The 18,015-nt window shown below is 40.1% G+C and overlaps 1 protein-coding gene across 3 annotated transcripts in view; it reads right to left on the bottom strand.

Moving 5' to 3' along the window:
• Positions 1 to 18,015, bottom strand: part of RANBP9 (RAN binding protein 9) — a 173,388-nt gene that overhangs the window by 84,602 nt on the left and 70,771 nt on the right. For all 3 annotated transcript variants that reach the window (XM_078368328.1, XM_078368329.1, XM_035294871.3), the window contains one exon: positions 2,230 to 2,341. In XM_078368328.1, coding sequence (XP_078224454.1) covers positions 2,230 to 2,341 — 112 coding nt within the window. The remainder of the gene's footprint in view (positions 1 to 2,229; positions 2,342 to 18,015) is intronic.

Here is an 18,015-nt window from a genome sequence, read left to right as displayed (position 1 = left end):
GTCAACTGAGGTCTGAAAATATTAACTGGAAAATTCCAGAAATAAGCAATTCATAAGTTTTAAATTGCATGCCATTCTAAGTAACACAATATAATCTCATGCCACTGGACTTAGTCCCGCCCTATTCTTGCCTGGGACTCATTCCTTTGTCTAGCATATCCAGGCTATATATACCACATGCCCTTTAGTCATTGAGTAGCCCTCCCAATTATCAGACTGAAAAAACAGTATATATACAGTTTAGTACTACCTGCCGTTTCAGGCATCCACAAAGGTTCTTGGAATGTATCTCCCACAGATAAGGGGAGATTCCCACATTGACTGTGATGGTGGTTCTATGACTATACAAGTTTGTCAAAACTCACAGAACTGTATACTAAAAACAATAAAATTTACTATATGTAACATATACCTAATTTTAAAAACAAAAGAAAAAAGATAAGGGATCCTGGCTACAAAGAGATTAAAAAATTACGAAAGAGCTAGTCACATCATGAGGGGGTCCTGTTAAGAAGCTCTACATTTTATCCTTGAAGCAACAGATGTCCCAAATGATCTCGAAAAAGGAGTAGAGACAATTCAGTTCTGTATTAGAACACTGACAAGTTATAGACTAGAATAAGAACAAAACTGGGAGCAACTGCAGACCTATCAATCAACTACCTCAGACTAATTCAACAGATAAATAAAGAGATCTGACTAAGGGAGAGGCAGTAGAGATGAACAGAAAAGTTAAAAGCAGGAAATTCTCAAGTTTCTAGCACTAGGGAAATCACCAACCAAATGGTTTTCAGAAAAGAAAAATTTAAAGAAGCTAAATTTAAACCTGTGTGGGACATTCAAATGCAAACATTTGGTTAGATACATTGTCTGGAGCTCAAGGGAGTAAGCTAAGACACAGCATTAGATTTGAGAATCATGAGGGTACTTGCAACCAAATATAAGGTCAAGTTCATGTAAAGACAGAATAAGCAGAGCAAAAGGTAAAGAGAACCATCGGAATCATCCTGAACAATACCAGCATTATGAAAACGATGATAAAACTTTAAGTATAAAAATAATCAGCTTACTGATTATACAGCTTATAAAGTGAGAAATGGTGACAATCATGGGCCTATTTCAATGTGGGGCCTCTCTCAACCACTCTATCCTTGGCATCTCTAATTTTCTCTTTGGCTTGATTACCCTGGGAAAACTGAGGCAGTTACATAAAAAGCTGTCACTGAATTCCAAGTTTTTATTTTCTCTTGTTCATACTGTTGACATCGAGAATATTCAGCCAATAAAGGAGTAATCTATTGAATTCGTTAATTAAACATAGGAGAACTGCTAAGTCGGGGTTGATTTGAGGTCAACCTAACTTGACTTCACAGGGCAACTTACCCATACAGCCCAATAGCTTTGTCCTGGTAACTCGACTAATGATCCTATGGCTGCTTTAAGAGAACTCTGATATGCAATAAAGTCATCAGGAAATACTATAGGATAGCGCCAATGATTCTAGGTAATTAGTGCTTAACCAGGGACAGGCACCAAAATTCAGTGTGGAGCTTTCTCAAAATGCCTATCTTGCCCAAAGCTTTACTTCTGAAAATTCGAATTTAGGAACTTTTGAGGAAAGGCCCAAAAACTATTTTAATAGTCTCATAAGTTATTCTGATATCCACACAAACCACACACCAATCCCAAGCTAAAAAGCAGTGATATAAAATTTGGTTCCCAGCTTTACCATGGAATTCTTTCTCATTTAAAAGTTTCTAAACCACATCCTAAACCCTGAGAAATCTCCTCTAGTTGAGAGCATACAAATATACATTTCCCAGACGAAACCTAAAATTCTAAGGCCCAACATCTGTAAAATACCTATGAATCACCAATCGACTACGATTACTTGTTTTGAGAGGATTTAACTTCTTAGCAGAATTCAGGAAAAAGCAGTGTAAGAAAAGTCATGGAAAATTAGTCACTGTCTCTCCTTTCCTTAATTTCAATTCTCCATTTTAATAATAAACCTATCAGAATAGCTTAGTTAATATCACCAACTCAAGCTTTAACTTCAGCTAGTATTTAACCATAACCAGATCCAATCTGTTATACTGGAATATTCACATTCCACTTTTCCAATTACCAAAATTTCCAGGATTCCAATTTTCCAATTACATCATAAAAATTATGAATCAAAACAAAAAAATCTAGCAAATGATTTTTCTCACCAAAGTTTACACTTACCCATCTCTTCCCTTACTGACAATTTTTACTTCAAAATAATAAATCCCACAGGCTGCTGGTATTGGATGCGTGGCTCGAACTGATGCTGCATCTTTTGGGGTTTTGCCATGACCTGCATATGAAACAGGAAGGAAAAAAAGAAATCACATGAGATATTCACTGAAATAGGAACATGAAAATCTTAAACAATTCAGGAACATATAGGTTTTAGGAATGATATATAATTTCTGCTCCTATCGGTTCAAACACTCAATAAAACGTTTATCATCACCATTAACCCAATATGCAAAATAGCCCAAGTTAGCCACAGAACTCTTCACACTATTACTAGTTTTATTAAGATTCCAGCATCTGGGCCGGGCGCGGTGGCTCAAGCCTGTAATCCCAGCACTTTGGGAGGCCGAGGCGGGTGCATCACAAGGTCAAGAGATCGAGACCATCCTGGTCTACATGTTGAAACCCCGTCTCTACTAAAAATACAAAAAAATTAGCTGGGCATGGTGGCGCATGCCTGTAATCCCAGCCACTCGGGAGGCTGAGGCAGGAGAATTGCCTGAACCCAGGAGGCACAGATTGTGGTGAGCCGAGATCGCGCCACTGCACTCCAGCCTGGGTAACAAGAGCGAAATTCCGTCTCAAAAAAAAAAAAAAAAAAGATTCCAGAATCTGAATATGTAAATTGAACCTAGCAACCCTTTATGCAAATTAAATAAAAGATGGGATAGAGTACGCTATATTTTTAAGAGAAAAAGGCTGTATTTGAGGAACAGGAGAGAATGATCTTAATTTTATCAGGTCTAAATTTGCATTTAACTTACATAATTTTTGTATACTCTTGCCAAAGACCTGCTCTTTAAACCAGAAGCATATGGTATATTTAAACCATATCGTATATTTCTAAGTGAAATCTTATACAATCAGATTGAACTGGCAAAACAGCTTTCTTACTTTAAGAATTTACAATTTTGTCCTTTGATATAATCTTATTAATTAAAACTGATTCACAAAAGCTATTGGGCCAATAACAGCCTATTGAGAAATACATCTTATTTCTAAATGCATTTTATTTTTTTCTTTTTAAAGAAAGGAAATAACACTATGCCACTGCTGACATTTTAGACAATATGTTAGATAATGGCTTTTAAACCAGCTATTCCTCAATTCTAATCCCTTAGGGTTTCCTAAACTCAACAATCATTTCCTCTACCTCTCACCCAAGATACAAATTACCTTGAAAGCTAGCATGTGGACAATATTAAGAGAAAATATGTCCATGGGAGAATAAAGACAGAAGCTGAAGTAGCATGTCAGAAAGTACTCAAAGAGTATGAGTGAGACAAGTCTCCATAATCCCCAAAAGGGCTGTATGAGAAACAATACTCTAAATCATTATTTGGGTGTTCTAGTTAAATATGCTCCACCCAATACAAACTTTGCATTAATCTTTCAGTCATACTATAAAATTACCCTTATGGGTAGCAGAATTCTCCTCAAACTTATCGTGATTGTTTTAACTAAATACTTTCTTTTGAGTCAAAAATTATATCTTTAGATATACCATAATTATCACACACAAATGAGATCATATACTCTCTTACCATACACTTTACCAATTTCTAACATATACCTTATTAAACAGTTTACACTTGCAATGCAAATTAGTACATGTTCACACACCCTACTCCCCCCACAAAAAAAAAAATGAACTCTGCCACTCCTTCCATTGCCATGAAAACTTGGGTTATGGGCAGAAGTTCTTTTAGCCTGGTGACCAGAAGGAGTCAACAAGCTTGGCTAGAAAGACAAAAATGGAAGCAATATTTACATGCCTCAAAACTACTTTAACAAATGCAGGTACACTGAGCTACACAGCAGAAAAGAAACAACAGCACAAATCTCCGCACTAGTTACTTTTTATTAAATATTTAATTACGGTGGCAGTAAAACATCTTTTTCAGTCAAAGTATGTTTAAATAATTAAGTTACCTAAGAAAAGGTCATCAAAACTAAATACATATTTAAAAATTAAATAGCTACAAATAGATCTATCTAGAGAGAAAACTATCTAGAGAGAATCTAACTGGAATCCTAAATTCACTAATTTTTTTTTAAGGGGAGTGACCCAAACTTTTAGGGGTAAGGTAATCCCAAAGTATTCTTACATATATTTAATACTGTGTGAAAGGCACTGTTCTATAATATCCAAAACAACCCCATGAGGTAGGTACTATTTATTATCATTTCATAGTTGAGGAATCAGGAAACTTGCCCAAGGTCATACAGCTGAATGAGAATTCCAAACGAGGATTTGTGCTGGGATTTAAATTCAAGAAACCTGATCTAGTGTGAGCTCTGAACTCCCATGAACGACTTAGTTCCAATGAACATTTGGGGATCACTTCACATATCCCCATGTCCTATTCTTGCTACTTCTATGGGAAAAGAGAAAGAAGCTAATATTTGAAAGTCAACAGTCTCTCAAAGTGTTCGGTGCTTTTGTATGGATTTTTCTCATTCAACATTTATGACATAGGTATTATTTAAACTCACTTTTTGAAATAAATTGTAATTGGTCGTGGGCCCACAGAAAAAGAATAAAATTTTCACACATTATATACCTTGCCCCAAATTGGTAGAATCATATATTAAATCCATGCTTGAATTAAAATGCCATATATTTTTCATTATGCAAAAATTACTTGCAGTACTTTATAAGTACCAATTATAAATATTCAAGAATCCATTATAGTTATTATGATTCAGTAATTGCAGATAAATTCTGTAAATGATAAAACTAAGAAGATTTGTTTCATGTTTAAATTAGAATTTAAATTTGATGTAAAAGGCATAAGGAAAAGTTTAAATGTACGATTAAAAGGTTTCATACTATTTCTTAGATGAGATCAGTCAAGTTGAGTATCCCTTATCTGAAATGCTTAGGACCAGAAGTGTTTTAGATAAATTTCAGATTTTACAATATTTGCATGTACTTACCAGTTGAGCATCCTAAATCCAAAAATCCAAAATCTAAAATGTTTCAATGAGCGTTTCTCTTTTGAGCCAGGCGTGGTGGTTCACGCCTGTAATTCCAGCACTTTGGGAGGCTGAGGTGGGCGGATCACTTGAGGTCAGGAGTTGGAGACCAGCTTGGCTAACATAGTGAAACCCCGTCTCTACTAAAAATACAAAAATTAGCCTGCTTGGTGGTGCGCGCCTGTAATCCCAGCTACTCGAGAGGCTGAGGCACAAGAATCGCTTAAACTTGGGAGGCAGAAGTTGCAGTGATCCAACAGCACCACTGCATTCCAGCTTGGGTAACAGAGTAAGACCGTCTCAAGAATAAAAAAATCAAGTTTCGAATTCTGAAAGCATTCTGAATTTCAGATTTGGAATGCTCAACTTGTAATATCAGCAGCAAAAAGCCTATTTCTAACAATGCTCATCACCTGAAAGTTTATGATTACCTTACATTCTGTGGTAACCATAAAACAACCTCATACTACCAAAGTTTCAACTTTTAAAACTACAAAGTCCTCAATTTTAAGTTTTTCTATGTGGCTTTAGAAGAAAATATATGTATTACTTCCTAACTCTAAGGCTAGCAAGTTTAGCTCTTTCTTTTTTTTTCTGGAGATGGAGTCTTACTCTTTTGCCAGGCTGGAGTAGAGTAGCACGATCTTGGCTCACTGCAACCTCCATCTCCTAGATTCACACAATTCCCCTGCCTTAGCCTCCTGAGTAGCTGAGACTACAGGTGTGCGCCACCACACCCAGCTAATTTTTTGTATTTTAGTCCAGACCGGGTTTCACCATGGCCAGGATGGTCTCGATCTCCTGACCTCATGATCCACTCACCTCGGTCTCCCAAAGTACTGGAATTACAGGCGTGAGTCACTGCGCCTGGCCAACTCTTTTTATTCAAACAATGTGATGGAAGAGTTTCAATAAACTCTTCTACCCCATTCCCACTCCCAATCACTCTCCAACATGCAGCCAGCCAGTGCCTTTTTCATCTATAAATCAGCTGTCCTTATACCGCCAGCCCTCAGTACAACTAAAATTCCTTCTCAAGTTTCCCCTTCCGCCTAGGAAAAAGATACACTTCCTGAACACCTTATCTCACCTTGCTTTCCACCTGCACTTTCTATCTCATTTCTGCTCCAGCCACATCAGCACTATTTCGGCTCTTCACACTGATCAGGCCAGAGTCTGCTCACATGCTTATTCCCTCCACCTATCCTTCTTAGCTTGAGTAAGGCCTACTCACACTTTAAATCTTAGCTCAAGCTTTACTTCCTCAAATATTCTTTCTCTAATCTCTCCAACTTGGTCAAAACTTCTTTTTACCAGCCCTCGTAGCAACATGTATCTCTCCTGTGCATTAATACACTTAGCATTCACGTGTAATTACTTTTTCCCTACATTTTAATTCCTGAACCTCTTTATTCCCACTAACTTCCACTCTAACTTCAATCATTCCTTCTAGAAGAAGCAAGAGTCCAAGACCCAGAGTCTAAGGCATCAACGGATCAGCCATCTACAATACTGGGCACAGTGAAAATTTAATTGGCCTTTAATTTTATTAGGACTGTAATTTTTGTAACGTTCTGGTTAACGCTTACAAAGTTCCCAAAGTTTTAAGTGGTTGCTCTAGCTTTATATTATCCATAAGTCCTGTTACTTTTAGCACAGTGATTTTGTGGAACACATGAGGTTTTCCAGCCATGCACTAATGACATTATTGCAGAAACATGGGTATCTTCCTCCAGAACACACCATCCTGTTCTCTTCCTTTTCTACAGCCTTCACATCTGTAGTCCCTCTTCAACATCACAGGAACTCTAATTCCCCAAACTGTGCTTTTTTCTCCGTTTTTCCTCTTCCAGGATAGGCTACATGGTAATCACTTAAAACTTCAAATATCCTTGATCTCCCTCATATGCCCATCCTTCTATCATATCCAACCAGCAAAACCACACTGTCAATATTATAATCTATCTTCCCTACTCCGACACTGGACAGTTAACTTCCACTGAATACAGTCTAAAATCTTACAAACAGCAACTGCTATGAACTAATGATGTCAACTGAGCACTCTCAATGCTACCAACAATATTTTTAGAAATGTTCAATCAGCTTGTTCCCTATTCCTCTCAATGGCTAGTCCACATTTTCATCATTTACTTTAAACCTTATGCCCTCTACTCACATTCAATAGCAAAATGAGCAAAGTACCTTGTCTCTTATTAAGAAAATGGGAGGCCAGCTTGGCACAGTGGCCCATACCTGTAATCCCAGCACTTTGGAAGCAGGGGTGGGAACGCCTGAGGTCAAGAGTTCAAGACCAGCATGGCCAACATGATGAAACTCCTTTTTATTCAAACATTCTGATGGAAAGAGTTTGAATAAACTCTTCTAACATACTTACCAGTTGTACTTTTACTCCACTGAAAATACAAAAATTAGCCGGGCATGGTATGGTGGTGGGCACCTGTATTTCCAGCTACTTGGGAGCCTGAGGCAGGAGAATGGTTTGAACCAGCCAAGCGCCGTGGCTCACATCTGTAATCCTGACACTTTGGGAGGCCAAGGCAGGCAGATCACAAGGTCAAGAGATCGAGACCATCCGGCCAACATGGTGAAACCCCATCTCTACTAAAAATACAAAAATTAGCTAGGTGTGGTGGTGTACACCTATAACCTCATAGCTACTCAGGAGGCTGAGGCAGGAGAATCGCTTGAACCCGGGAGACGAAGATTGCAGTGACCTGAGATCACACCACTGCACTCCAGCCTGGTGACAGAGTGAGACTCCATCTCAAAAAAAGGCTTGAATCCTGGAGGCAGAGGTTGCAGGGAGCCCAGATTGCAGAAGTGTATGCCAGACTGGGTGACAAAAGCAAGACTACGTCAAAAAAAAAAAAAGGGGAGGACATTAACTATGATCATATTCAGTTCTCTACTCTCTTATTACAATCTGGTCTGTGTCCACAGCAGTCTTCACTTCTTCCACTATTATCAGAGGAAGTCTGTAGTCTCCTCTCCAAGACCAACCACTGTGCTCTGGAACCAGTTTCCTTCCTTGAAGTCTGTCAGCCTCACAAACTTGTATTTCATGCTCTTCCTCTCTTCTCTCTCCCTCCCCTCAATCTATAAAGGAACAGTTTCCCCAAAATGTACAGACGTTTCACAAAGTCCTACACCTCTGTGCTACACATATATCAAGTGTCGATAATGTACTAGAGTTAGTGATGAGTATATATTTTTTTAACTTAAAAATTATAACAAGGCGGGACGTGGTGGCTCACGCCTGTAATCCCAGCACTTTGGGATGATCACTTGAAGTCAGGACTTCAAGACCAGCCTGGCCAACATGGCGAAACCCCATCTCTAGTAAAAATACAAAAATTAGCCAGGTGTGGTGGCAGGCAACTGTCACCCCAGCTACTTGGGAGGCTGAAGCAGGACAATCACTTGAACCTGGGAGGCAGAGGTTGCAGTGAGCTGAGACGAAGCCACTGCACTCCAGCCTGGGTAACAGAGCGAGACTGTGTCTCAAGGGAGGGAAAAAAAAAAGTAATAACCAGGTATACTAATCATTTTTATTTGTTAAACTGTTACAATTTGTATACATTTACTGGAACACAATACCTTGTAATATACTATTCTCATTTAATTTATGTCACTTCGGTTTACCTACAAAGCCAAATTAAAACAAGACTGAGTTAAAAATGGCACAATGGTCTCTAACACAATACTTTGCAAAGGAATTTTTAAGGATAATTTTGATTATGTGGGATTTTCATCTTCTATGCTGACATTAGAAGCTAAACCCCAGGTAAAATGTAACTCCACTATCAGCCATTAAAAATTAGAGGGAAAAAACCCTATCTTAACCTCCATCCTCTTCTAGGTACTGCCTAATCTCTTCCTTCATCTATTATTTCTCAAGGGTAATCTCTTTTCACCATCCTCTCTACTTGGTCCTTTCATTTACTCTTTCAACCCACTGAAATCTGGTTTTGCTCCATCATGCGATTCAAACTGCTCTCCCTAAAGTCTCAATGATCTGATTTCCAAATGCAGTGGAAAATTTATCTATGCCTACCCTACTAAATATCATGTCCTCATCTCTCCTGGGGTGTGGGGAGGGGGGTGAGACAGTGTCTCATTCTGTTGTCCAGGCTGGAATCCAGTGACACGATCACAGCTCACTGCAACCTCGACTTCCTGGGTTCAAGCAGTCCTCCCACCTCGGCTTCCCAAAGTGCTGGCATTACACATGTGAGGCACTGCAGCCAGGCCACTTCCTCATTTCTGATTCTCCCCTGCTCAGCTTCGGTGATACCAATTTCCTAAGATGTCCAGGGCCCTCTCAACCATTTCTTTTGGGCTCCCTCCAATCTTTCAATGTTGGTGTTTTTCAGAGTCCCATCTTTGGCCCACTGCTTTTTCTCACTCTATTACATATTCTCTCTCTCTCTCTCTCTCTCTCTCTCTCTCTCTCAAATACTCTGAGCTTCAACTACCACCTACAAGTGACTCCTAAATTAGTCATGACCTAGACCTCTCTCCCAAGCTTCAGGTTAATTATGGCTAACTGCCAACCCTTCCTAGGAGAAACTGCCTCACACATTGTCCCTACTGAGAGATGTGAGACCCAAACTATCCTTGTACCAGGAGGATATTTTGTATTTTATAACTACCGCCACTCCTACAGCTGATTCAACACAGGTTAGCACCTGACTTGAAGGCCACCAATTCACAACATAGTCTATAATGAAAAGCTCTGCCCAACCAAGAGTGATAGCAATTAGCCAGGCCAATCTGGTAAGTCCCTCAGGAATTTGACATAGGAAGGAAAGGATAAGCCAGTCAGTAGGGAAAAAGTAGTAAGAAAACAACCAGAAACTAGCGATTATAGCTGAGTCATTTTAACAGTAGTAGAATAAAGTTAAGTTATGAAATCCAACTGTTAAGACCATTTAGAGCTCCCTTAACTCCAGAAGACCTGTTCCTGTTCTTTCTATAAGGCTTGTTTCTTTGTCTTCTTCTGGTTTCCATAAAGTCAGATCACAGGGCTGAGATTCCCATTTTTACTTATCTCTGTACTTTCACTGTACTTATACTGTAGTACAGTCTTCTTCACAATCATTATTTTATTCATGGTTAACTGCAAGAGCCTAACAGCTAAAAACCCAAACATCATCCTTACAGAGTTAGAAACACAAACATCTTAACCTTGATTTTTCTCTCCATCATTTCTCATATCCTCTCAGTATGACTTTTAAATCTCACAAATAGGTCTTCCCTTCTGTCCCTACCACTGACCCAGCTGAGGTCCTTATTTCTACCATGTGCTACTGCAATAGTCTTCTAAATAAGTTTGCTATTTCCACTCTTGTAACTTCTTGAATCTATCTTCCAATCAGCTGCATAATCTGACAAAAATGAAAATATGAGCCAGTCACTTCCTATTTAAAATCCTTTGATGATTCTCCATCTCCTACAGAATAAGATCTAAACTCAACAAAATATTTCACAGGGCTTCTAACTGGGCCAGGTACAGTGAGTGGCTCCTGCCTGTAATCGTAGCACTTTTGAAGGCTAAGGCAGGCAGATGGCTTGAGCTCAGGAATTCAAGACCAGTCTGGGCAACACGGCAAAACCCCCGTCTCTACAAAAATAAAAAGAAAAATTAGCTGGGTGTAATGGTGGATACCTATAGTTGTAGCTATTCAGGACGCTGAGGTAGGAAGATCAATTGAACCCATTCAGAACCTGTCTCAAAAGTTAAAAAAAAAAGAAAGCCTCCTAATTGATCTTTTCCCAGATGCTCCTTGTCACACACTTAAACGCCAACCCAAAACTGCTTGTAAAACCAGACACATGAAGTAATTCTCTAAACCAGACACGTAAAGTAATTCTCTATGTTTCTGCTTTTCCTTCATCTGTAACACCTACTCCCTCCCCTTCTCCTATATCCTATTCACCTTTAAGACTGACCAATGGCCTCGACTCCTCCAAGAAGCTATACCAGATACCTACTTCCTTTATTCTTTCCAATGTCAGTCTGGGTTAGATGCTCCTCCTATCCTCCATAGTACTCTTTGTAATATTTCCCTTACTACTGTATGTCCTCTGAGCTCTCTGAAATGATAGTATCTTATTCACCACTGAGTATTTAGAATCTGGCACAAAGTAAACAGTCACTAAAAGCTTATTAAATAAAAAATAAATAGTAAGAAACACATATAAATTATCTAGTCTAGCAGAATATGTATCATCAGGCCGGGTGCAGTGGCTCACGCCTATAATCTGAGCACTTTGGGAAGCCGAGGGCAGGAGGAGAGGTCAGGAGTTCCAGACAGCCTGGTCAACATGCAGAAACCCCGTCTCTACTAAAAATAGAAAAATTAGCCAGGCACGGTGGCAGGCACTTGTAATCCCAGCTACTAGGGAGGCTGAGGCTGGAAAGTCACGTGAACCCAGGAGACAGAGGTTCCAGTGAGCAGAGATTGTGCCACTGCACTTCAGCCTGGATGACAGAGCAAGACTCCATTTCAAGAAAAAAAAAAGAATATACAAGATTATTGTCTATTGTTCTGTATGATTATTAGATTCACTTGATTCTTGCAGTTACCAATAGGCATTTTTAAAGCTAATTTCCAAAATCCTGGCGAATAGTTTTTGAATTCCTTCATTTTAAGAAACATTTTTATATCACCCCCATAATTGTAAACAGACATTTGTACTTGTAAGCAAGTTATTTGTTGAAATATTTGTTCAACCTTAAGAAGTGTAAGAAATTAGACAGGCAATTATATTTAGAAGTGTTAAAGGACTAATGATTGGGGGTACGCGTAGGGGAGAGAGAGAGAGTAAGCATAACAAAATTTCAACCTATTTGGTTAGACATTATTCATAACACTTCAATTAAAAAGTGCAATTCTGGCTGGGCTCAGTGGCTCATGCCCATAATCCCAGCACTTTGGGAGGCTGAGGCGGCCGGATCACAAAGTCAAGAGACCAAGACCATCCTGGCCAACATGATGAAACCCGTCTCTACTAAACACGACCATCCTGGCCAACATGATGAAACCCGTCTCTACTAAACACGACCATCCTGGCCAACATGATGAAACCCGTCTCTACTAAACACGACCATCCTGGCCAACATGATGAAACCCGTCTCTGCTAAACACGACCATCCTGGCCAACATGATGAAACCCGTCTCTACTAAACACGACCATCCTGGCCAACATGATGAAACCCGTCTCTACTAAACACGACCATCCTGGCCAACATGATGAAACCCGTCTCTACTAAACACGACCATCCTGGCCAACATGATGAAACCCGTCTCTACTAAACACGACCATCCTGGCCAACATGATGAAACCCGTCTCTGCTAAACACGACCATCCTGGCCAACATGATGAAACCCCGTCTCTGCTAAACACGACCATCCTGGCCAACATGGTGAAACCCCGTCTCTGCTAAACACGACCATCCTGGCCAACATGATGAAACCCGTCTCTACTAAACACGACCATCCTGGCCAACATGATGAAACCCGTCTCTACTAAACACGACCATCCTGGCCAACATGATGAAACCCGTCTCTACTAAACACGACCATCCTGGCCAACATGATGAAACCCGTCTCTACTAAACACGACCATCCTGGCCAACATGATGAAACCCGTCTCTACTAAACACGACCATCCTGGCCAACATGGTGAAACCCCGTCTCTGCTAAACACGACCATCCTGGCCAACATGGTGAAACCCCGTCTCTGCTAAAAATACAAAAATTACCCAGGCATGGTGGCACATGCCTGCAGTCCCAGCTACTCTGGAGGCTGGGGCAGGAGAATCGCTTGAACCAGGGAGGCAGAGGTTGCAGTAAGCCGAGATCACACCACTGCACTCCAGCCTGGCGACAGAGAGAGACTCCATTTAAAAAAAAAAAAAAGTGCAATTCAGGCCCTGAGCAGTGGCTCATGCCTGTAATCCCAGCATTTTGGGAGGCCGAGGCGGGCAGATAATCTGAGGTCAGGAGTTTGAGACCGGCCTGGCCCATATAATGAAACCCTGTCTCTACTAAAAATATAAGAATTAGCCAGGCGTGGTGGCAAGTGCCTGTAATCCCAGCTACTCTGGAGGCTGAGGTAGGAGAACTGCATGAACCCAGGAGGTGGAGGTTGCAATGAGCAAAGATTGGGCCACTGCAACTCCAGCCTGAGCAACAGGGCAAGACTGTCTCAAAAAACAAAGAAAAAAATGCAGTTCACTCTTTTTTTATTGATAGGGTCTCACTCTGTCGCCGAGGCCATGATGGCTCACTGAAGCCTCAACCTCTTGGGCTCAACCAATCCTCCTCCTTCAACCTCCTAAGCAGCTGGAATTTCAGGCAAGTGCCACTTAGCCCAGCTAATTCTGGGGAGTAGAGATGGGGTCCCACTATGTTGCCCAGGCTGGCCTAGAACTCCTGGGCTCAAGTAATCTTTCTACCTTGGCCTCCCAAAGTGCTGGGATTACAGGCGTAAGCCACCACACCCGCCAAAATTCACTATTTCATTGCTTCGTATAATTACCAACTTTAATTTATCTTGCATCTCTCCTAAACTGTCCTAAATCAGTAAAACCAAGGTGTCTGGACCTTTCTGAAGTACTGTGTTCCAGTTATCTTTTTCCCCCAGAGTAAGTATTTTTAATCTCAACTATTCTTTAAAAGTTCTAAATGTGATCACAGGATTTTATCTACTTGAGATAATTAAGTCTCATATGAACTAAAAGAGGCAATACTATGGTATTGCGAAAAGAACACTAAATCTGCGGTCAGTGAAAATTTTCAGTCCTGACTTACTTATGACTGGAACAATCTAACCTCCAGGTGCTACCACTCTCTAAAATCTAAAATGAAAATTCCAGGATCCTGTCCAGATCCAGTGGTGTGTGTATATATCAAAACACTCTATAAAGTATCCAAATAGTGGTAATAACCAGAAAAATATAAACATGCAATCTGTTGTTGAAACATTTGGACTAAATTTATTGTCATACTCATTAAAATTCTTTAAAGTAGAATAAAGTTATCATTATAACTAAGACTAAACTGGTCACATTTGTACTTACTCAATATTGACAACAATTTCAAAAATAAGAGGGGCTATCCCTGGGTTCTTCAATAGTTGTGTGACTGCTAAGCAAAATGCCTTTCAAAAAACTTAACATATACTATACACACCCTGTTGTTACTCCTCTGCAATCTAATCAACCCTATCTGCATGTCTATTGTTATTATTATTATTATTTTTTTTTTTTTTTGGAGACAGACTCTCACTCTGTTGCCCAGCCTGGAGTGCAGTAGCACTGTGTCGGCCCACTGCACTGGGTTCAAGCAATTCTCCTGCCTCAGTCTCCCAAGTAGCTGAGATTACAGGTGCCCACCACCATGCCCAGCTAATTTTTCTATTTTTAGTAGAGACAGGGTTTCACTCTGCTGGCCAGGCTGGTCTCCAACTCCTGACCTCAGGTGATCCGCTCCCTTCGGCCTCCCAAAGTGTTGGGATTACAGGCGTGAGCCACTGCACCCGGCCTAGAGAAACATCTTAAAAACAGAATACGGGCCAGGCATGGTGGCTCACGCCTGTAATCCCAACACTTTGGGAGGCCGAGGCGGGTGGATCACGAGGTCAAGAGATCGAGACCATCCTGGTCAACATGGTGAAACCCCATCTCTACTAAAAATACAAAAAATTAGCTGGGCATGGTGGCTCGTGCCTGTAATCCCAGCTACTCAGGAGGCTGAGGCAGGAGAATTGCCTGAACCTAGGAGGCGAAGGTTGCGGTGAGCCGAGATCGCGCCATTGCACTCCAGCCTGGGTAACAAGAGCAAAACTCCGTCTCAAAAAAAAGAAAAAGAAAAAAAAAACCAGAATACACGCCAGACAGAGTGTCTCAGGCTTATAATTCCAGTACTTTGGGAAGCCAACGCAGGAGGATCACTTGAGCCTAGCAGTTTAACACCCAATCTGGGCAACACAGTGAGACCCCCATCTCCATGAAAAAAATTAAAACTTAGCCTGGCATAGTGGCAAAAGCCTGTGGTCCCAGCTATTTGGGTGATCAAGAAAGGAGGATCCCTTAAGCCTGGAAGGTCAAGACTGCAGTGAGCCATTATCGCACCACCACACTCCACCAAAGCGAGAGAGCTGAAACCCTGTCACAAGAGAAAAAACAAACAAACAAACAAACAAACAAAACCCACCAGAACAACAACAAAAAAACCCCAGAATACCTTCAAAGCAAAAGAAGGCAAAATACTTACATTTCAAAGACAAAAAAAAATCCTCGTCATTCTGGAAAATAATTATAATCACTTTTTTGAAATTCTGTAATATATGAATATATGAATAGTTTTTAATGTTGAAAGTGTCTCATAATACTTAGGTAAAATCAATGCAGCACAATGACAGGTTAAATAAAAATTCACTCTTCTTAGCCAGGCATGGTGGCTCACGCCCGTAATCCTGCACTTTGGGAGGCTTAGGTGGAAAAATTAGGAGGTCAGGAGATCGAGACCATCCTGGCTAACATGGTGAAACCCTGTTTCTACTAGAACTACAAAAAATTAGTCAGGGGTGGTGACACGCACCTGTAGTCCCAGCTACTTGGAAGGCTGAGGCAGGAGAATCACTTCAATCCGGGAGGTGGAGGCTGCAGTGAGTTGAGATGGCACACTGCACTCCAGCCTAGGCAACAGAGCAAGACTCTGACTCAAAAAAAAAAATAACTCTTCTTATTCTGTGACTTTAAAGTGTTATTATCCACTTTGACACTTGTGATACTGATGATACTATGATTCGTCTCCTTTGCTCCTTCCTTTGCTACTGCTACTGGGAAAGAGTTGCCCACTACATTTGGCACAGTCCTCTCAGAAGACACACGGAAAATCAACAAAAACAACAGATAACTCTCACTCATGCACGCGCGCACACACACACACACACACACACACACAGACACACACGAGTCTACAGTAACAAGACAAGAGGAAGAGGCAGAAGAAGGGGAAAAAAGAGATTGTTTCTGACAAGGGGTAAGGGAAAGACAAAGGGAAGACAGAAAAGAGAGAAAGAAAATAAAAAGGATAACAACAAAATCTGTTCTTCCAGAAATAATGATTTATGTTTATAAAAGAGTTATGTTTCCAGAAAGTGAATCTTAGTATTACACAAGAGAAATAAAGAGGCCAAGGAGAAAAACAATTGAGACAGCAGTGTCAGAAATATTCCAAACTCCAACTAATTTCACATAAACATATATTTTTCTCTGACCTAAATCATCAACTTTATGTAAAAGAGTAAAATTAATCAGGACACCTTACAGTACTAAATAAATAGTAATCACAAATCTTAGACATCATGGAAATTCTGAGCTGGAAATTTCCTTACCAATCATCTAGCTCAGCTTATGCATCACTCAGAGGAAGAAACTGAGGCCCAGTCTTGTAAAATATGTACAACCACAAACGACTGCAGAACTTAGGAAACCTAGGATTCTTTGTTCAGTAGTCTTCCATCTATAATGGCTCTGATTTTATGAGCAAATTATTTACTGTCAACCATAAATTTAAAATAAAATTCTGTCACATCTAACAATAGCTTTCTGGCCAGATCAGAAGTAAACACTTCATAACATAGCACCATTCACACAAATTAAAACACAAAAGTAGAAATACTTCACAAGGAAACTAACAAAATGTCCTAACTTAAGAAAAAACGAAGACTGGATATTGTAAATATAATGTTCAGACATTTAGATTAAGAAAGATAACACTTAAAAGTACTTCTTTGGATCCATGGCAAAAATAAAAAGAATGTTCAACAAGGCCTATTTTTGTGTGATTCTTTACAGCCAAATCATTTGGTACATTTCTATTGCCATTCCCCCTTTCTGATAAATAGTAACTTACTTAACAAGGTGCTGATCAAATTTCAGTCCTGTATAAGAATTTAACCACCAGGCTATTTATCCCTCTACATAATTGTCGTTAAGATCTGAGTAGACCCCTTTGTAGCCAATCAAAGTAAAGATGCCTTGAATTAAAAGCTGCTGCTTTAGGTTTGAGGCCTAAAACCCGAAATGTGTTTACAGACAGACTGACAACGTTAGATTGGTAATTTTTCCATACAACTAAACTTGACGCATGCTATTAAATTGGGCCATATTTCAATAGTTCCCTTAGCATTTCATAATTTTATATACAACTGATTTGCTTAGCTTTGTTTTAACCTAGGAGAGGCAGGTGAGGAAGGAAGGGGGCAAGCGCAAGCCTAAGGTGGTTGTTTTTAACTGCAGGTGTAAAACATAAGCCAATTTTTTTTAAAATACTAAACTGCCCTTTGGCTGGGTGCGGTGACCTGTGATTCCAGCACTTTGGGAGGCCGAAGTGGCGGATCACCTGAGGTCTAGAGTTCTAGACCAGTCTGACCAACATGGAGAAATCCTGTCTCTACTAAAAATACTAAGTTAGCCGGCTGTGGTGGCACATGCATGTAATCCCAGCTACTTGGGAGGCCGAGACAGGAGAATCGCTTGAACGCAGGAGGTGGAGGTTGTGGAGAGCCGAGATAGCTCCTTTGCCCTCCAGGCTAGGCAACAAGAGCGGAAACTCCATTTCAAAAAAAAAAAAAAATTAAGCTGTATTATGTTCCATCCCTGTTTTCAACAAGACTTCATATAATATCAACACGTAAGGACCTGTATAGAGCATT

The sequence above is a fragment of the Callithrix jacchus genome, chromosome 4, assembly GCF_049354715.1.
Source record: "Callithrix jacchus isolate 240 chromosome 4, calJac240_pri, whole genome shotgun sequence".
In the NCBI taxonomy this organism is placed as follows: Eukaryota; Metazoa; Chordata; class Mammalia; order Primates; family Cebidae; genus Callithrix; species Callithrix jacchus.
Note: the sequence above shows the minus strand (reverse complement) of the source record. Positions and strands in the feature narration are given on the sequence as shown.